We start from the raw sequence: 21918 nt of genomic DNA on the forward strand, positions 1-21918 counted from the left end.
GAATAACATTTAGCAATACCTAACAGTATTTAAGTGCAACACCTCCCCCCTCAATTAATAACGTCATCTAGCACCAACTTGATGTTTACTAATTTGTTTTTACCTTCCACTTCCAAGGAGGCAGTGCCCGACACAGATCCCCCTTGGTTGGTAGCTCTGACTTGGTAAACTGTGGCATCATCATCCGTGACAGCTGCAATGATGAGCTGGTGGTAGCCACCCTTAAACTCCTGAATCCTGTACTTTAATCCATCTGCAATGATTTCTTTGCCTTGTCTGTACCATTTCACAATAGGTTTTGGGTGACCAGTAACTTTGCAGACCAAAGTAGCATTGCTCTGATATCTGACATGTAGATTTCTGAGTTCCTCTTTAAAGTGTGGTGCCTGAATTGGGACATCAGATCTGGGAGTGACAGGTTCTGATATTTCACTCCATTCGCTTTCCCCACCTAGGTTTTCACATTTCACACGGAACTCATATTCAAGACCTTCAATAAGGTTTTGCACTGAAAAGACGGTTTCTCGAATTTCATCTGTTGTCACAGCAATCCATTTATTCTGCATCTTCTCACGCTTCTCAAGGTAGTAATTTCTAATCTTTGCACCTCCATCACTGGCAGGTGGCTTCCAAGCCACAACACAAGAATCTTTTGTGACAGCAGTAATCGTTGGTTTGCCGGGAGCACTTGGCTTTTCTGTTTAAAAGAAACAAAAAAGATTTGCGTTATGAGGTAAAACAAGCAGCTTTATTAAAAGCTTATTTTGTAGAAATAAAATGTTAGGAACCCACAGTTCTATTAAGAATAACTATTCCATAAAAATGCTAAAAAACTTATCAAAACACAAAGTTTCTTTTTAAAGAAGAAGGGGATAGGGTATATATTTGCCCTTTTAGATATGCAAAAATTCAATTTAAGTGAGATAAAAGGCGCTTATACTTTATCTGAATCTTTGCTATTTCCTTTCAAAATTTATTTCTGTTAAACAGAGTTTTATGTAAAGATGAAATTTTGCCATATGAAGATTGTAGACATTGTACAAGAGATTGTACTCACCAAATGGACTCTTAATGATCACAACCGAGGGGACCTCCAGAGGGTCGCTGATGCCGAAGGTGTTCTGAGCTGAAACCCGGAAGTAATAGCCAGCATTTTCTGTGAGGTTCACAATTCTGCAGGTTGTCACTGAGATGGCTGAAGACACCAATTGCCATTCAGCCCCTTCCTTGGCCTCACATTTCTCCACTACATAATTGGTGATCCAGGAGCCTCCATCATCTGCAGGTGGTTTCCAGCTGATCACCACAGAGTTCTTCAATAGAGCTTCAATCACAATTGGTCCTGTAGGTTTGTCTGGTTTATCTGTTGGGGGAAAATACAATTATAGTGGTTTTCACAGTGTATTTCCCAAGATCTTTTTATTCTTTAAAAATAAAAACCACTGAAAATGAAAATAAAATACCTTGTATTTCCACATCAAGGATGGCATCGACTGTTCCGAAAATATTGCTGAGCTGAACTTTGTATTTCCCAGCATGAGTTTTACGTTGGACATTCTTCATGACGAGATGAGTATAGTGCTCCGTGTTTTCAATAGTAATGTTTTCTGAGTTTTGCAAAAGTTTCTGGCCATGGAACCAAGTGATGGCAGGTACTGGACGACCAATGTACATAACATGAAGTCGAAGTGTTGAACCCACAGCACCGTAGTATTTCTCTTTCAGTGGGTAACCAGGATGGAACTGTGGTGTTGCTTGCAAAAGAAGCTTACTACTGGTTTCTACTTCTCCAACCTCATTGGTAGCCATGCAGGTATAGACACCTTCGTCTTCTTGTTCCTCTGTCATTACTGTCAGCGTATGTGTGCGTCCATCTGAAGACATTTTGTACTTCCGGCTTTGTATGAGCTCCTTACCGAATCGGTACCATTTAATGTCAGGTAGAGGCCTCCCAACAATCTGGCATGAGAGTTGAGCAGCTTCACCCAATTTGGTGGTAACATCCTTCAATTCTTTGCGTACTCCCGGGGCCTCTCCAGCTGAAATATATGAAAGATTATATTAATGCATTATTATTTCTACTGTATCTTTAATCCTCTGTCTTTGTATATCAGGAATGAATTTATCCTGTTGACTAAAACTTTATTAGATACCATAATTTACATATGAGTCTAATTCTTAAAAACTCTTCGCAGTGATTGGGGGTCATATAGAAAATAGAGATTCAGCGAGCATATCATCACATTATTATGAGAATGGCTTTTTTCTGATTGGGAGGCATTAACAATGTATGGGGTTTTGGGGAAATATGAGCTCTCTCTATAAATCTGTTGTATCTTTGCCCTTATTTAGGTTCATTGAAGTGGGGTACATTTGTTGACCTAAGTCTTGTTAGGAAGTGTTAAAAAAATCCCATTACATTCAAGGGAGAAATTGCTCTAGGAAGATGTTCAGTTCACTGCACCTAACATCTGCTGAGGTTATGTGCTTAGAATGACTTCCTGTAGAATATAGTATCAATTATTCCCTGAGTGTGCATTGCCACAGGGAGTGATTTCTTTCCAAACACTTGCTCTCCAATAAAGCTTTCTGGAGATCTACTTAGTATACAGGAAGAATTAGCCTTAACATGTTGCTTAGTTTGTAAATCATAAGCAGAGAACTAATGGCTACTTACAAGTTAGTTTAGTCTTTACAGACATAGCGGTTCTTCGAGGTCTGCTAAGTCCAGTCTCATTCTCAGCAAAAACCCTGAATTCATATTCAGTAGCTTCCAGCAAACCCCCTATCGTGAATTGCCTATCCTTGATGCGGTCCTTATTGCTCTTCTTCCAGGCACTGTCTCCAGACTGTCTATATTCAACCCAGTATCCAAGGATTTCTTTGCCACCGTCACATTCAGGTTTCTCCCACTGTAGAGTGACGCTATCTTTGGATATTGAAAGAATCTCAAGTTCTCCAGGTTGGCTTGGCTTATCTGAAATGTTTTAGAACAATTGAAAAAGAAATCAGCTTTACTATTGAAATAAAAGAGAAAGACCAAAGATGGCTTGCCTCTTTGATTCTAACCCCTTTGGAAACTCTCTCCTTACCAAATGGATCTTTGCAAACAACTGGTTCAGAAGCAGGGCTGGTCTCGCTTAGGCCAACATCATTCTGTGCAATGATGCGGAACTGATATTCAGCATCAGGAACAAGCCCGGTGACGGTGTACATTGTGGTCGTTATCTGAGTCTTGTTGTGTCTGACCCACTTGTCAGTTGATGTCTCCCTGCGTTCAATGTAGTAGCCTGTAACTCGAGAACCACCATCGTCTTTGGGCCGTGACCAGGACAGGCTGACAGAACTCTTGGTCACATCCAGTACTTCTGGAGGATTGCTTGGAGGCTCCGGAGGGTCTAGGAATTGTAAGTGGAAAACACACATGTGTTAGAGTACAGTCCCAAATCTTGTAGGCTGGTGGCTTTCATTTCAAAACAAAAGAATTGTAAAATGTGTGGTTGGAAGAGCACTTACTCAGTGGTGTTTTTGGTATGACTGGTTCCTCAGATTTCAAGGGTTTGCTAATTCCAAACTGGTTTTCAGCTGAAACACGGAAATGGTACTCCACGTTTTCTTTGAGGCCTTTTACCACCAGAGATGTACCTCGGACTCTGGAGTCAATGGTATACCAGGCAGATTTAGGCACTTCTCGTCTCTCGAGGATGTATCCCAAGATGTCAGCACCACCATCATCAGCAGGTGGTCTCCAGCTGACCCTTACAGAGCGAGCTTGTATGTCGTCATATTCAAGTGGCCCTTCTGGAGTGTTGGGGTTTCCTATCACCCTGACCTTGATATAAACAGCCTTTTTGCCACATTTGTTTTCCAGAACCAGGTCGTAAGTGCCAGAATCATCTCTGTCTGCTTCTTTGATCACAAGCTCAGTGTGCGTTTCAGATGTTGCAATCATGGCACGCTTACTAATATCTTGGCCCTCCTTGGTCCATTTGCATATTGGGAATGGTTTTCCTTTAATTGGTATGGTAAGTCTGATGACTCCACCTTGTCTTACAAAGATACCTTCCTGGTATCTTTCATCTAGTTCATAATCAGGATATTCTGGGGAAAAAGAGAGGGTTACAATTCAGCATTTTTTTTTTTTGGTAGGCAAAAAGTCTTAAGGCAATTATAGCAGAAAGTAGATGATCATATATCTTACCAAGCATTTCGGTGACTTTGACTGTTCCTGGTACCTCGGCGGGCTCCCCAGGTCCGCCAGCATTACAAGCTAGGACACGGAATCTGTACTCAGCGCCCTGAGGTAGGTGTGTTAGAGTATACTCCCGAATCTTGGTTGGGGTGGTGTTACATTTGGTCCATTCATGTTGATCTACTTTTTGCATTTCAATCAAGTAGCCTGTGACTTTAGATCCTCCTTCATCTTCTGGAACACTCCAGGCCAGGGAGACTGATGTCCTTGTTGTATCAGTAACTCTTGGGTTTTGAGGCTTTCCTGGAGGAGCTGGGAATAAGAATAAGACCATAGCATACTTGTTAAAGTTGCTGCAAAGCTGACAATCAACTGTGCTGCCTAACAAATTCAGTGAGTTATGGAAATATGGACTGTTTGTATTAGAATATTTTTCATTTTGTAAAAATTCCATTCATTTTATCAATTAAAAATACTTAAAATTAAAATTAAAAATATAGTTCTTCCCTTTTCCTCTGTCTTAAATGTGCTTTATGATCACTCCTACTATCTTACATTTATCTACAGTTTTTAAAGTGCTTTTAGAAATATTAACTTGATGGAAATATTCTATATTTTGATTGTGAGGGTCGTTACACAGTGGTACATTTTCCAAAACTTATAGAACTATATAAGAAGAGTGAATTTTACCACATTAAATTATACCTCAGTAAACCTGATTTATACAAAACATATTTACCAATTGGATCCATGGCAACGATGGGTTTGGAAGGACGACTTGGTTTTCCAGTCCCTCTTGCATTAATGGCTGTGACACGGTGTTCATATTCTAAGCCTTCAATAAGGCCAGTGGAACGGTACCGTGTCATGGTTACTGGTACTTTATTTACACGGACCCATCGATCTGCTCTCACTTCTTTGCGCTCCACAATATATCCAGTCACCTGGGAGCCACCATCATCCTCTGGTGGATACCAAGTGAGTGTCATGCCATCACGGGAGACATCAAATATCTGTAATGTTTCCGGAGGTCCAGGAATACCTACAGCAAGACAGAGGGAAACACAACATGGCAATATGAATAAATTAAAATAAAGACTCATAGATTTGTCTGTGTCTTAGCTTTTTAAACAATATATGACTCTTGAGACTTTTTCCAGTGTTTTCATTTTTGTACTTTTCTTGCTGTTCCTCATTTTCAATTCTATAAACATTTATTAAGCATGCACTCTTATTTTTTTCTCACTATAGCATAGCTAGTCCTTCCTCCCTCTCTTCTATCTATCCCTCCATAACTCTCTCCTTCTTTCTTTCATTAAAAAAAAAAATCTATGTTGAAAACTTCCAAGAAAAGGAGGTTTAGAAATCTTAGGAAGACCCTAGGGTTAATTTTGTGACCTATTTTTACTTATAGTAGGGCATATTAAAAACAAATCTCTTTTTTGTTAACATTCCGAATCAGAGATGGGGAGAATGGTGGAAGGGTCTGAGGACTTACTGATGCTGCTGCGACATTCTATGACCTCAGATTGCAAGTAAGATCCAATCCCGAAGCGGTTGGTTGCAGCCACACGGAACACGTACTCATTTCCTTCAGTGAGTCTGGTAAACTTAAATGTCTGTCTAGTCACTGATTCAGACACTGGCAGCCATCCTGGACGATGGGCATCACGTTGTTCTACCACATAGCCACTCAGTGGAGCACCACCATCCAATTCAGGTGGTTCCCAGGAAATGGTAACTGAAGTAGCTTCAATTTCATCAATCTTGATAGGCCCAGTTGGTGGACCAGGCTTGTCTGTGAAAGAAAAAGAAATTCAGGAAATTAATTTTCACTTCAAATTAAAATTGGGAGACTGAACACCAACAACTTGCTTGTGTCTTTGTCACACATCCTTACCAAGAATGATAACTTTAATGGTCTCTGAAGTAGTTCCAGTTACATTCTTCAATTCAAGTGTGTATTCTCCAGTATCTCTGATAGTGGTTTCACGGATGGTTAATTTAGCTACTTTAGTATGAGTTTCAACTGTGACACGGTCTGATTCTCTTAGTTTAGAACCAGCAAAGAACCAGGAAGCAGCAGGAGGTGGGCGACCAGCGATTGGTATCACCAGCTCTACTGGTCTGCCTGCTGGGACATGGATGGTCTTTTGAGGCATTGTGGAAAGATCGATGGTTGGCAACACTATGAGAAAGAAAGTAGGCATTTATTCTTAAGCATTATTTCTAATGACAGTGTCATGAATTCTGAATGTTTTCTTTATTTTGCTTTACTGTTATTGTTTTTTTTTTTTGGTGATCTGGTACATACCTCTGAGATCTTGTACAGTAACGGCTGTGACGATCTCTCTTGGTTCTGACACGCCTTTCTCATTTTGTGCCCTTACTCTAAATAAGTACTGTTCACCTTCATTTAAGGAAATAACTGTGTGCTCTAGGACTGTGGGTTTTAAGGTGGCAACCTTCATCCATCTCTCAGTGCCAGCTTTGCAGGCCTCGAGAACATATCCAGTGAGTCGGCTACCACCATCATAGAGTGGTTTTTCCCAGGCAAGACTCACAGTTGATTTGGTGACATCCACCACTTCTAGCTTTGTAGGCACCAAAGGTACTTCGGAGACTAGAACTGCATCAGATGTTTCACAAGGTTCTCCAATGCCATAGATATTTTCTGGCAACACTCTGAAATAGTACATGCATCCTTCTACAAGTCCAGAAATTCGGTAAAGTGTCTTGCTGCATTTGGTAGTTACTGTTTTGAATGCTCTCATGGCAGCTTCACGCTTCTCAATAATGTAATTGTTGACAGGAGCTCCACCATCAATTGTGGGAATTTCCCAAGTAATGGTCACAGAATCTCTGGATACTTCCTTAACTTTCACTGAAGGACAAGGACCAGGAGTATCTGAAAAACAGAATGAAAGATCCATACTTCTTATTTGCCTGATTGGTTGATAGATGTTTTTTTTTTTGGCAGGAAAACATACTTAACATAGTTCCTCTCAAGAGGTGTGCAATCATAGGTCAAAGTGTATCTTTTTAAAGAGTCTACTCACAGCATAGTCAATTTTAAGACAAATACATACCATATACTTTAACAAGAACTGTTGCTGATTTCTTGCCAGATTGATTTTCGGCTTCAATGGTGTATTTTCCAGCATCGTACCGGTTAACTTTGTCCACAATAAGTAAAGAGTAGCTCTCAGTGGTGTCAATAATTGCCCGACTTGCAAGGTCAATGCCTTTCTTGCTCCATGTGATGACAGGAGGTGGTCTTCCAGATACAGACACCATCAGGCGCAATGAGGCCCCAGCTCTGAGGGTCACAGTCTTCTTTAGATCATCTGCAAGCTCAAGATCTGGTATTTCTGGAAAGTAAATGTCAAAACTTAATCAATTCATGAACAGATGTGATGAGAGAATACTTCACCTAAAAGCTTATATTATAAATACCTAGTCTTTCCACGGGCTCAATTTCGGCGGTTGACTCACTATATTCACTCATACCCTTCACGTTCACAGCAGCAACTCTGAAGGAATATTTCTGGCCCATTTTAAGGTCTAGCACAGTGAATTCAGTATTTCTTATTGTGGCCTTGGTATGCACTCGGTACCACTGATCAGTGCCCTTCTCTTGCATTTCAAGAACATATCCTGTGATGTCAACACCACCATCATACATGGGCTTGGTCCATGCCAAACTAATGCTGTGCTTGGTGGTATCCACAACCCTTGGAGCAGAAGGTGGTCCAGGAGTATCTATGGAATTTAAAAAAGGGAATTCAGATATTATACAAATAAGGAAGCTTTGAGATCTATATTTTTGATTTTCAAGACTCACAAAGGCATCATTGTTCTTTGTCCACACTCACCAAGATAATCTTTGTATCTTGGCTCTTCTGATATTACAGGACACCACTGTATGCTATATTATCACTATTATTATTATTATTTTAAGAATTAAACTTCTTTAGAAAGGTAGATATTTCTTTCCTGCTACTTTAGCTGGCTATGCTGTGTTCTTCTAGCTGAGCTCATTGCTTAAAGTACCCATTCTCAGGGACTTTGCTTTAGTTGCTCACCTTTCACACAGTTAATATCACTTGTCACCTCTACATTTCCAGTGAGTACAGGAATCAGTTTATTCTACTTCCCCATACAGTCCCAATGTTTTCTTCCTTTTAGTTCCTAGGCTCAAACTCTATGCAAGGATTTGTCAGTTATTTTTGAAGCTCTTGTGACAATTATTTTGTTAGGTACTTAATAAGATACTAGAAACTTTATGCTCTGCTATGCCTCTTCTTAAAAGAGACTTTGTCTTTTTTCTTTTCAGTGGTTATTATCACTACAATGTATTTTTCTCCCACTCTTAGGAAGATTTATAAAATGAATCCCTTTCATATTGATAGTAGAATAATTTATTTTTTTCATAGATAGGAAAATACTGCAACAAGTTTCAGCCATGTGCTTGCTAACTTATCAACGGAGTAGTAAGTTAAAACGTTCTCTGACTTAGGCTATATTTAAGATCCTTCTAATAAGCATATGCTTTTCTAGACCATTCATCAATTCATACAAGTTGTTGGAAATGGCATGTTGGAAAATTATTTGTAATATGGTTTTGATTGGATTAGGTTTATGTATGATTCTTGGAACTCACATGATGGTTCTCTGCATGAGATAAAGTTGGAAGCTTCACTGGGTTCACTGTTACCAGCAGCATTCACTGCAGTCACCCGGAACTGGTAGTCACAACCTTCCATCAGGCCAGTCACCTTCAGCCTGGTATCATACACCACATAGTCTTTGTTGACACGTGTCCAGCGCAAGCTCTTCTTCTCACGTTTGTCTACTAGGTAGTTGCTGATATCATTGCCACCATCAGATTCAGGTTTTACCCACTGAATGATGATATGCTCTTTGCCAGCTCCAACTTCTTCAGGCATGCCAGGTTGTGATGGAATAGCTGTTTATATTTTTATGAAAATAAGGATGATCAGAATTGCACAAAATCACTATTGATATGACTGCCCTCCTCTCCCCCAATCCCATTATATTTCAACTACCAAGTTATTTAAAAGTGTTAATACTCACTGAATGAGTTTCTGGCTACAATCGGCTCTGACTCAACAGGCACACCAGGGCCATATTTGTTTACTGCTCGCACTCGGAATATGTATTCATTGTTCTTGATGAGTCTGGTAACTACATAGGATAGGGTTGGGCATTCGCCTTCAACAATCACCCAGTTGAGCCTGCTAGTCTCACGTCTTTCCACGATGTAGTGTGTTATTTCTGCTCCTCCATCTTCCTGAGGAAGGCTCCAGGCTAAAGTGCACTTCTCCTCTGTTACTCTGCTGACGGTGAGCTTTCCACATGGGCCAGGGGAATCTGAAACGGGGAATGACAAGCAATGATGAAAATCTTTCTTTCTGCCCACACTTGAAAATGCTAGAAAAATAAAAGAGCACTTGACATACTCACCAAGAACTTTGACCAGGACAGACACGGCCTTGGTCCCACTGGCATTCTTCACTGTTAAAGTGTATTTTCCACTGTCACTTCTGTCACAGAATTTGATCACAGCAGTTGCTCGTTTGCCAGTATACTGCAAAGAGATTTTTTCACAGAGATCTAGTTCCTTGTCCCCTTTGGTCCAGATAATTTTGGGTTCAGGTTTGCCACCAACTGCAGCATCAAGAACAAGATCCGAGCCTGCTCTGATGGTAACCAGATCACCCTGTAATCTGGCATCCAGTTCAGCTTTGGGAGGAGCTGTCATAGGCAAAATAGATGTGAATGAATATATGACAGTTTATTTTCACATAAATTATGGTAATTTAAAAGGAGAACATTGACTATTCTTTTTTTTTTTTTTTTTTTTACCGTATTCATCTCGGCAAGTGACAGGGCCTGTAGATTCTGATCCCTTGCTAATTACCCCTGCTGCATTCTTGGCCAACACACGGAATTCGTAAGTGTCTCCTTCACTGAGAGCAGTCACAGTGAAGAAATTGTCAGATACAATGGTATAGTTGCACTTCAGCCAGCGACCGTCTCCAACTTCACTGACTGGCTTACGCTCTATGATGTAGCCAACAATCTTGCTGCCTCCATCATACACTGGGGAAGACCAAATCAGTGACACTGTTGATCTTGTGACATCTGTTACCTCTGGTCTTCCTGGTGCATCTGGAAGGGATGCAAAAGTAAGGTTAAAAAATACAACTCTGAATTCTACTAGGGTCAATAATAATAATAATAATGATAATAAACAAATGTACCCTTAAATTTTGATACATACCAACTGGGTTTTGAGCCATCATAGGTCGTGAAGCTTCACTGGCTTTGCTAACCCCTGCTGCATTGAGCGCATATGTTCTGAACTGATACTCCAGTCCTTCTACCAGACCGGTCACTTTGTAGTTGCACTCTAAGCATGGCACTTTGTTTTCTTTCACCCAAAGAATGGTATTACGTTCTTTCTTCTCAACCCAGTAGCCAATGACTTTACTGCCACCATCATGGTAGGGTTCTTCCCAACGAATAGACATGGCATTGGCAGACACATAGTAGACTTCGGGTCTGGTAGGAGCGCTTGGTGGGACTAAATAGAAACAAAGGTATCAGATGTGAATACAATTTCATAAAATTTAGGGGAAATATTTAATAATGGAGACTTTGAAATCTCATTTTTATTTTTTCTTACCAAATGGATGTTCAGCAATTATTGGTGCTGATTCTAGAGGCTTGCTGACACCAAATCTGTTCTCTGAACTGACACGGAAAGAATATTCCATGTATTTTGTGAGATGAGTGACTTTAATCTGAGTGCGCTTGACACTGGAATTGACAAGCTGCCAAGCTGTTGTACCCGACTCACGCTTTTCAACTATATAATTAGTAATATCGGTGCCTCCATCATCTTTAGGTTCAGCCCATGACAGGACACATGATTCGGCTGAGACAGATGAGACCTCAATGGGGCCAGTTACTGGACCTGGCCTTCCAATGACCACAACTGTGATGGTAAATGTTTTAACTCCAGCTGTATTTTCCAGAGTCAAGAAGTATCTTCCAGAGTCACCTCTCATGCTGTCCTTAACAGACAGAGTGGTTCTGTCTTTTGTTGTTGTGATGCTCACTCGATCTGTCTCCTTTAGTCTCATTTCCTCGAGCTTCCATGTTACTTTGGGGGCAGGACGACCACTGATTGGCACGTCAATGGTAAATGTGCTTCCTGCTTTGCAAGTTATGAGCTGATTGGTAATTCCAGTGAGATCAGCAGTGGGCTCAATTTGAGGCTCCTTGATGATGACAGAAGAGAAGGCTTCCCTGGGTTCGCTGTAGCCAGCATCATTCTTGGCCTTCACACGGAATTCATATTCAGTGTTCTCAACAAGGCGCTCCACTGTGAAAGTCAGCTGTTTGGTGTGACCTGCTTCAACCCAGAAGTCAGATCCCTTTTGTCTCATTTCGAGCAGGTAGCCAGTAATCCGGCTGCCTCCATCGTGGTCAGGTTTAAGCCAAGCTAAGACTGCGGAGGATTTGCTTGTGTCAACAACATCAAGTCTCTTAGGTGGAGCAGGCTGTTCTGTGGCTACCATTGGTTCTGGCATTTCATAGGGTTCACCAACACCATACTCGTTTTCTGCAGAAACACGGAAATAGTACGGAACACCTTCTACCAGGTCGTTGACCTTGAGGATCTGACGAATGCATTTTTCACTGACAACCTGCCAGCTACGACGACTTGCTTCTCGTTTCTCTACCACGTAGTGATGGATGCGGGCGCCACCATCAAGGAGAGGGGCATCCCACATCAATGTAACAGATCCCCGGGTCACGTCCTTGAAAGTAATGGGGCCAGGTGGGCCTGGAGAGTCTAGCACCTTTACGGTGAATGTGACTGACTTACTACCACTGTTGTTTTCCACGGTGAGGGTATATTTCCCTGCGTCATTTCTGTTGCAGTTTTCCACAGTGAGGGTGCTGAAGGACTCTGTTGTATGGATATCGGCCCGAATGCTTAGGTTAGAGTCAGGTTTGGTCCACACAGCTGTAGGAGTCGGTCTACCCTGGTAGGCAATGAAGAGGCGAATACTGGCCCCAGCTCTAACAACGTGAGTCTGCTTGAAGTTTGCATCGATATCTAACTCAGGAGCTGTTAATCGGTCAACTGCTTTAATTGTGCCGGTCACTTCACAGCTGTCTCCTTTTCCAGCACCATTGATAGCACTCACCCGGAATTTGTATTCTTCACCGGCTTGTAGATCAGTGACTGTGTATCTTGTTTTCACACATGCCTCTGCATTCACCTTGTGCCAGTCTCCTAAGTCAGCTTTGCACATTTCAATAATATACCCAATTATTTCCATGCCTCCATCAAACACTGGCTTAGACCATTCTAAGCTCACAGTTGTCTTTGATGTATCTGTCACTTTGACCACAGTGGGAGCACTTGGTGGGTTGACTGGCTCTCTACATTTGATTAGTCTTGAGATCCCACTTGGAGGTCCTACTCCTGCATCATTTTCAGCCATGACGTGGAATTCATACTCATTGCCCTCTGTCAGACCAGTGACTTTGAATCTTGTCTCAGAGATTGGTCGTTTGCTGATCACTTTTACCCATCGTGTGCTTTTCTTTTCTCTCCTTTCGAGGATATATTGTTGAATTTCATTGCCACCATCTGATTCTGGCCTTGCCCACGTCAGAGTAATGCTATTGCCTGTGACATTGCTAGGTTCTGGAGTGCCAGGGGCATCAGGAATAGCTGTAAAGTGAAAATAAAGAAATAAACCAATTAGACGTGTTTGCTTTGGAAGTTAATCTTATGACATAGTACCACTTAGTAAAAATGGACGCTTACTGTATTGTATTTGAGCAACCACAGGGTCAGAGTCAAGTGGCCTGCCAACACCAAACTTGTTAACTGCAGAAATACGGAATTGGTATTCATTGCCAGTTATTAGTTTAACAGCAGTATAACTGAGGGTTTCACAATTATCCTCAATTAGTGCCCAAGCAAGTCTGCTGGTTTCCCGTTTTTCAATGATGTAGTGAGTTATGGGAGCACAGCCATCATTGAGTGGAGCATCCCACCATAGGGTCATCTTCTCGCCAGTAATGTTGGTGAATCTTATTGGCCCAACTACTTTTCCAGGTGTATCTATAAGAAAAAGGTTCCAGAGTTAGTTTCTTTTTCCTTGTCCATTAAAATGCAATCATGCATGTCCCTAATCCAAGTCTCATAAATTGTAAGATTAAGAAGCTATTTTAGAAGTACCTTGTACTTTGACTTTAATTTCTGCTTTTGCGGTGCCAGATACATTTTTGGCTTCCACTGTATATACACCACGATGGTCCCGGGTAGCATCTCTAACAAAGAGGCTGGTGGATCCAAGGACATCAGTTATTTCCATATTCATCTTCTTCTCAATTTCTACTCCATCTCTGAACCAAGTTACTCGAGGTACTGGTCGTCCTTGCACCAAAGCTTTAATTCTAAGGCTCTCTCCAGACTTAATAGTAAGACCATCAAAGTACTCAGGGCCAAACTCTACTATTGGTGGAACTATAAAAGAAATAGAAATAATCTATATTAGTTTGGTTTCATAACGACATAAATAAACATATTTTTCATTAGCACCATATCATAAAACCTGGAAGGGTAATGCTTATACTGTTACTAAATGCTACTCTGAAAGTAGGATTAATAATTGAGAATTTAAATTATGGGGTTAAACATTTGCATATTATTAGGTTGTCTCTTTTGTTATGTTGGTCATGTTACTAATCTTGCATTGCCACTTGTAAAAAGAGAAAGGAAACATTTACAGATCATTTACTCCCTAATACTGCTGCATATTCAAACAAGTTCCTGTAAGTGGCCATCAACAACACTCAAGCATTGTGTTGTTGGATGTATGTTGTAGTTTAGTAAGTTCAGTAAAGGTGGACAGTTATTCTTGAGAGCCTTTTTCCTTATATATTATGAATGAAATTACAGAGCTAAAAACTCATTCCCATTTGCATGCTAATTATATGAGAAGGGAGTGGAATAACAGACATGGTAAAAAAGAATGGGCACAAATTACATTTTTTCTTCTCTTCTTCTGAAAGCTAGAAAATCTAATTCATCCACATAACAACCTTGTATCATCTGTATGAAATGGTGTTCTTATTTCCATTTCACAGACCAGGAGCAAAAGTCCTTTTTAAAAATGTGAGTGCTCTTAGTCACATTGGAAATCAGTTGGAAATGCTTACCATTTTCATCTCTTGTCATAATAATGCCAGAAGACTGTGAGGGCGGGCTTATAGTTCCAACAGCATTTCTTGCAATTATTCTGAACTCAAATCGATCCCCAGGACTAAGTCCTGTCACTGTGTACTGACATTCACTGACATCAGTAAAGTTGCATCTAACCCAGCGATCGCTCCCTTGTCGTTTCTCAATGCTGTAGGCCACGATCTTACTGCCTCCATCACGCAATGGTGGGTTCCATTTCAGTGTGATGGTTTCCCGGGTGACATCAATGTAGTCAGGAGTGCCAGGTGGGTCTAAAAAGTTACATGGAAGTTAAATGTGTCATTATTTCTGTAATAACTCTTAATCATCAATGGAAGAAAAATAAAATGAATAAATCCCCCAAACTCTTTTTCAACCATTATTCAATTTTTTGTATCATAGTCTTTAAAAAGAACTTTAAATTTCTTTATTAGACTGATTTATAATCGTCCCCCTTGTTTTACTTGACCAGCTCTCTAGTGACAAGAAGATATATGAGAAGGTGATATGTAGAAGAAAAGCACTGTTTGATTTACTTATTACTAACATGTTCAGTTGCTAAATCAAATATATTTGAATAATGCTCAATCACTTACCTACTGGGGAAACAGCTAAGGTAAATTTGCTTGGGTCACTAGGTGCGCTTAGGCCGGCAGAATTTTCAGCATATACACGGAACTGGTAATCCAGGCCTTCCATTAGTCCAGTAGCTCTGTATTCTCTTCCAGATATTGGTGATGTATTAATTCTTTGCCAGAGGATGCTATTTCTTTCTTTCTTTTCAACATGGAACCCAGTAACTTCTGCACCACCGTCATAAACTGGAGCATCCCAGGTTAGTGACATTCCATCAGAAGTCACATTGTATATAACTGGCTTTCCTGGAGGGCCAGGAATCCTGAACTGGTGTTTTGCCACGATGATGGTCGAGACAAGTGGCTGGCTGACTCCGTATCTGTTTTCTGCCCTAACTCTAAACTGGTATTCAGCATCTTTGACTAGATTAGGAACTTTGAAAGTTGTCCTGGCAACACTCGAGCACACCATCTTCCAATTTTTTTGTGAAGCTTCCCGCTTCTCAATGCTGTAACAAGTAATTTCTCCTCCTCCATCATCGTCAGGCACATCCCATGACATGATGACACTGTCAGCCTTGATTTCATCAAATCGAATGGGCCCTTTGGGCTTTGATGGTGGGCCAAGTGTGATGATTGTAATGGGAACTGAGGTTCTACAAACTGCATTATCAAGAATAACGGTGTATTTCCCTCCATTTTCCTTCTTGACATTCTTAATACTCAAAGTAATTTTGTTTTCAGTTTTACTGAAACGAACATATTCACTTTCTTTCAATGGCAAACCATCTTTCAGCCAACTGATAGACGGTTTGGGTTTTCCTTTGTAAGGTAATTCGAGGTGCACATTATGCCCAATTCTCACAGCGACTTGCGCCCCAGGGATTTCTGACAGGTCAACTTCAGGTGTAATTACAAGTTCTTTCACTGTAACTGGCCCAATAGTGACAGCATCACTCAGTCCTTTCTCATTTTTGGCAGACACTCTGAATTCCAGTTCTGACAGTTCCTTAAGTTGGCCAACCTCAATTTCACATGTTTTACTTATGCCAGCATATGACCATGTTTGTTCACCTTTACCTTTCCTTTCCACAACATATTCTGTGATGACACTACCACCATCAAAGTCAGGCTTGGTCCAGCTCAGGGTAACAGATGTCTTTGTTGAATCTTTCACTGAGAGATCACGTATTGGAGCTGGTACTTCGGCAGCCTTCACTGGCTCTGTAGTTTCACAAGGTTCCCCGATTCCAATTTCATTTTCTGCGAGAACTCTGAAGAAGAATGGAGTTTTCTCTGACAAATCTTTTACCTTAAAGGTTGTGCTGGAACATTTGTGTGACACTGAGGACCATGTTCTCTTGGTGGCATCTCTCTTTTCAATGATGTAATTAATTATGGGAGATCCTCCATCAATGAGAGGAGGATCCCAGAACAATGTGACTGTGCCTTGAGAAACATGTTTAATCTGTAGTTTCTGGCAGGCGGCTGGCGTATCAAGCACTTTGACACTCACAGTTGAAGACTTTGGCTGACCAACTCCATTTTCTATTGTGAGAATATATTTTCCCGTATCATTGCGAGTGACTTGAGGAATAATGAGTAATGAAGATGAATCAGTGTTTTGAATGCTATATCTGGCATCACTGCCAAGATTCTTCTCATCTTTTCTCCATGTGACAGTAGGTGGAGGTCTGCCTTTAAACGGTATGAACACATGTACATCTTCACCGGCTTTAGCTATAATAGAGGTTCTGAGAGCCACATCTAGGTCGATCTCTGGTTCCTCTGTAGACATAAAATGGACATATACCATGAATTTTAAAGCAAGAAAATGAGTAATTTTCTAATCATTCAGAGGTACTCAAAAAAAAAAAAAAACAACCCTACAATCATACCAATAGGTACATACCAAGTATATCTTTAGCTTGTACAGGCTCAGTCATTTCTATAGGTTCTCCTTGTCCAGCACAGTTTACAGCGGATACCTGGAAATAGTAATTGACTCCAGGTTTCAGGTTAGATACCACATATTCTGTAGTTCTGACTTCTCCTTTGGTAGAGACAACAGTCCATTCCTCTTCTTCTCCTTGTCTCATTGCAACAACATATCCAGTCACAGCACTGCCCCCATCATAGACAGGTTTACTCCAGCCAAGAGTGATGGATGATTTAGTTGAATCTGCGATTCTTATCTTAGCTGGTGGGCCTGGAGGATCTGGAATGGCCATTCACAATACAGTAGTTACATACTCATGTAAAATTTAGTGACAGGAAAGAAGACAGGTGAAGATGCTGCATTTATGAGCACTTACCAATAGGATCAGCCGCTTTGTAGAAGTCAGATGGTTCCGAAAATGGACCCTGTCCAGCAGCATTTACAGCACAAACTCTGTATTGATAGTCACTGTTTTCCGTGAGTCCTGCCACTTTCTGTCTGGTGTCACGGATAGTCTCCTTGAGTACTTTAAACCATCCTAGACTCTTCTTGTCTCGTTTTTCAAGGAAATAGCCACTTATTTCACTACCACCATCTGCAACTGGCCTGTTCCAGACAACAGTCATTGAATTCTTGGTAATCTTTGTCACCTCTGGTATGCTTGGAGGCCCAGGTGTAACTATTTAGAAAGGAAAAAGAAAATGAGTTCAAAGGATCAACGTTATTGATAAATTCTACCTTTCAATCTTCAGATCCTATCCAAGAATATTAGTTTCATTTATTATACTTTCTGCCTTGTGAAAAGGATGATAATGAGAGGAGACGAGATACAAAAGAAAATCAAAATCGTTCTAAGAAAACCTATTTACAAGCTAGCGGAATTATTTATATTTACTTTTAAAGGTTTCAAGTGTTCAATTTCAGTTTTTTAATGAAATCATGTCTCACCAAATGCATTCTTTGCTACCACTGGATCAGATTCCAGTGGATCACCAATTCCATATTTGTTCACAGCGCGAACCCGGAAGACGTATTCGTTTCCTTTGATAATTTTGGTGGTGGTAATGATGCACTCTTCCAAATGTTCAGACACCATAGACCACACAACGCGGCTTGTTTCACGCTTTTCCACAACGTAGTGGGTGATTTTTGCACCGCCATCATCTACTGGAGGCCGCCAGAGCAGAGTGATCTTTTCAGCAGTGACGGTCTTAAATTCAATTGGTCCACCTGGAGGTCCTGGTTTGTCTGTCAATGAAAGAACAAAACAGTATGTTAGTACTTTTAAAAAGGCTACTAATTTAAAATTACTAAGTTTTAGGTAAACAAAATACGATGTTGGCCTGTATTCAGTACCTACCAAGGATCTGCACTCTGATGGTGGCTGAAGCTGAGCCCATGGCATTCCTTAGTTTTAATTCATATCTTCCACTATTAAGGCGATTTGCGTCTTTGATGAGTATAGACGCAAGGTCAGTGGTATTTTCGACACACAGAAGTGCATTGGTTTGTAACTCTTTATCATCTTTAAACCACTCAATTGTAGGCTCAGGTTTGCCAGAAATGCCAGCTCTGAGCTTCACAGATGTACCTGCTCTGTATTTGACAACTTCTGTATATTCTAGAGGCAAATCAATTACAGGTCCACCTGCAAGAAAAACAGATGAGGAATATTTAAAAGATCACAAGGACGAAAAAAATAATTGCAACAACTTCAAAGTAAGGTCATTTGCCCTTATTAATGAATATAAATACACATGGTAGTTCTAATCCCATTTACCTATTATTTTAAACATTTCAATTTTACAAGCCACTCTTCTGTCCCAGAAGAAAGACTGAGCAAGCTCTATATCCCAACGACACTGTACTGGTTGCACAGGGACTTAAGTGCCTTTGAAATGTATTTGAAAGTCTATTGGGTGTTTTATTCCAGGGATGAAATGGGATGCAGTAGTTAGGGCATCATTGAAGAAGCTGCATTATACATTTTCTTTCATTCTCAGTTCTTCTTCCTCTTCCTCTAACTGCCTCCTCTACTTTTTATTTTCCCTTCTCAGTTTGCTGGTATCCGAGTGTGGGTAGTTCATGTCAGACCCTTGAAGTCTCAATTCTCTACTCACAGAGCTACATATTTCATTGGACAGATTTTCTGCCAGGCTGCTTAGAACTTTTGAGAAACACAACAAAATTTGACTTGCTTCACAGTCTCACAAATACTGATTCAGTATCCACAAAGCCTGATTCACAAAAAGCTGCTCTGGGATTCTCAGCATGAGGATGGGAGTAGATACTTATGCCCAAACACCTTAGAGACTCCTCTTTGAAAATGGAGGACTTTTAGAAAAAGTGTCACAGGGTACTTAACTCTCATGAAATTTTAATTTTTAAACCACTCTTGAGATGAATGTACCATTTATTTTCCAGAATGGTCAAGTATGCGTATTTTGGACTGACAGCAATGTAGAGAGAGTTCTGGAGTGTGTCTGAATCCCTACCCTATCACGAATGAGCTGCTTGATGTTGGGGAAGTTACATAAGTTCTCTACACCTCAGTTTCTCTTCTGTAAAATGGGCTAATCTTATGGTTGTTAGGACTAAGGGAGAAAATTCGTGGAAGGTACCCAGTAAATGTTAGCTGCTGCTAATACTATCATCATTAACGCCTCTGTTTAGTCTTTCACTTTTAAGAAGAATAGTCTCTGGGAACTCAACCATGGTTTTAATTATTGATTCTGATAATTAAAAATAGAAGAGTGAAAACACCAAATCATACAATCAAAGAATCATGAAAGGCTGATGCTGGGAAGGCCTTTAGATATCCTGTAGTCCAAATCTCACATTTTACAGTTAAAAGAGGCCTGGAGAAGTTAAGGAATTTTCCTAACTCCCAGTTAGTTCATAATTTTCTCTAAAAATCTAAGGTGTGTAGTAAAAGTTATTCTATAGATTAGGATCAGAAAAAGTAAGAAAAAATATTGATTTAAATTGTTATTGGGATTCAAAGTGCTTAAAATGCTTACCATAAGAATCAATGCATGTAACGGGGCCTACAACCTCGGATGGATTGCTGATGGAACCAATGGCATTCCTAGCAAAGACACGGAATTCGTACTGAGAATTCTGAGTCAAGCCAGAGACAATGAATTGAGTCTCAATAACATTGGTGAAGCTGGCCTTGGTCCATCTGCCATCTGGAAGGTCTCGTCTCTCAACAATGTAGCCTGTAATCTTGCTTCCTCCATCAAAAGCTGGTTGTTGCCATGAAAGGCTGACAGAGTTCTTTGAAATATCAGTGATACGGATGTTTCTTGGGGGTTCTGTGGTAATAAGAGAAAGCAGATTAGTGGCTCTTCTGTCAACATTATTTTGCTTTGTGGAAATAAGATTTGCATTTTTAAGTAGCCAGAACCATCTTTCCCATGAGAAATACATACCACAGGCATCAATGGCTAGGACTGGTTCGGAAGCATGGCTGGGCTTTCCAACACCAGCAGCATTTTCTGCATATACTCTGAATTCATAAATAAGTCCAGCACTGATTGTTGTGACTTTGAAGTGAGTTGTGCGGATGATCATTTTGTTGACTTTTTGCCATAAAATACTGTTTCTGTCTTTCATTTCCAGGTGATAACCTATAACTGCACTGCCTCCGTTGGATACTGGTTCATGCCAGCTCACAGTGATGCTTTCCTGAGTGACATTAGTGACCCATGGTGTAGATGGTGGTCCAGGTGTTGCTATAAGAGAGAGAAACCCATAGGTTAATACAGACATTTAAGACGTTTATTTTTTAATAATGAAATTATTAAATGAAAACCTGGGATCTTTGAAAAGCTTGACAACTTACTGTATGGGAGTTTGACAACCACACAAGCTGAATCTATGTGATCGCTGATGCCAAAGCGGTTTTCTGCCTTGATGCGGAATTGGTATTCTTCTCCTCTGGTCAGTTTCATGACTTTAATCGTGGTTCTTGCAACTGTTGCGGACACTTCAGTCCATACTGCAGTACTTGTCTCTCTCTTGAGTACAATATAATTGGTAACCTGACTTCCACCATCATACTTAGGTGGCTCCCATTTGAGAGTCACACTTTCTTCAGTTATATCACTAATAACAACAGGGCCAGTTGGGGGACCAGGCCTGTCCAGGACAATGATGTTAATGAAAGTTTTTGTTGTTCCACTAGAGTTGGCAGCAGTGATCTCATATCTTCCAGCATCAGCAGCAACACTTTCTTTGAGATTGATGGTGAGGTTCTCAGCAGTAATTTCAGTGTTAAATCTCATGGTTGCTTTCAGGGGGACACCATCTCTTGATAAGGTCACTTTGGGCAGTGGTTTTCCAGAAATTGGAATGTCAACTTTAAGGTTTGAACCAGCTCTGACATATACGGTTTGACTTGGGAAATTCTTCATATCGATTTCAGGTGGTTCTGAAAAATAAGAGTATGGCAGATGAAGGCAAAAAAGACTTTCTAAAAATTACCTTAAATCAATGTAAATAATTTCAAAGTTTGCTTCTACGTAAAATTGGACATACCTAGTTGCTCCTTAATAAGAACAGGAAGCAGAAGCTCTCTTGGGTCACTCAGACCAGCTTGATTTTCAGCAAACACCCGGAAAAAGTATTCAGAATTCTCCCTCAGACCAGAAACAACGTGATGGGTTGACTTGACCACTGCACATTTAAACCAATTTTTATGTCCTTTTTCTAGTGCTTCAACGACATAATGTACAATTCTGCTTCCACCATCGTGTTCTGGCTTCAGCCAGGTCAGGGAAACACTATCCTTGGATACACTTGTTACTCCAAGTTTTTCAGGTGGGCTTGGTTTTTCTGAAAAGTAAAACATCAAAAGAAAGGGAAGATTATGACAATGTTTTTTCCATATGTGTTCTTCCTGCATTGTGAA

At 40.5% G+C, this 21918-nt stretch overlaps 1 protein-coding gene across 1 annotated transcript in view; it reads right to left on the reverse strand.

Moving 5' to 3' along the window:
• Positions 1 to 21918, reverse strand: part of TTN (titin) — a 265933-nt gene that overhangs the window by 10010 nt on the left and 234005 nt on the right. Inside the window, 31 exon segments of the mRNA XM_046658450.1 lie at positions 104 to 697; positions 1058 to 1363; positions 1464 to 2039; positions 2678 to 2977; positions 3093 to 3398; positions 3517 to 4101; positions 4202 to 4504; positions 4932 to 5234; positions 5691 to 5990; positions 6093 to 6380; positions 6507 to 7100; positions 7282 to 7563; positions 7649 to 7954; positions 8856 to 9161; positions 9290 to 9586; positions 9680 to 9970; positions 10082 to 10387; positions 10500 to 10802; positions 10905 to 12971; positions 13068 to 13367; positions 13485 to 13772; positions 14468 to 14761; positions 15086 to 16852; positions 16977 to 17282; positions 17380 to 17682; positions 17952 to 18251; positions 18364 to 18651; positions 20024 to 20320; positions 20438 to 20740; positions 20851 to 21438; positions 21546 to 21842. Of these exon segments, the coding sequence (XP_046514406.1) occupies positions 104 to 697; positions 1058 to 1363; positions 1464 to 2039; positions 2678 to 2977; positions 3093 to 3398; positions 3517 to 4101; positions 4202 to 4504; positions 4932 to 5234; positions 5691 to 5990; positions 6093 to 6380; positions 6507 to 7100; positions 7282 to 7563; positions 7649 to 7954; positions 8856 to 9161; positions 9290 to 9586; positions 9680 to 9970; positions 10082 to 10387; positions 10500 to 10802; positions 10905 to 12971; positions 13068 to 13367; positions 13485 to 13772; positions 14468 to 14761; positions 15086 to 16852; positions 16977 to 17282; positions 17380 to 17682; positions 17952 to 18251; positions 18364 to 18651; positions 20024 to 20320; positions 20438 to 20740; positions 20851 to 21438; positions 21546 to 21842 (13944 nt within the window).

This window comes from Equus quagga, chromosome 4 (genome assembly GCF_021613505.1).
Source record: "Equus quagga isolate Etosha38 chromosome 4, UCLA_HA_Equagga_1.0, whole genome shotgun sequence".
Classification (NCBI taxonomy): domain Eukaryota; kingdom Metazoa; phylum Chordata; class Mammalia; order Perissodactyla; family Equidae; genus Equus; species Equus quagga.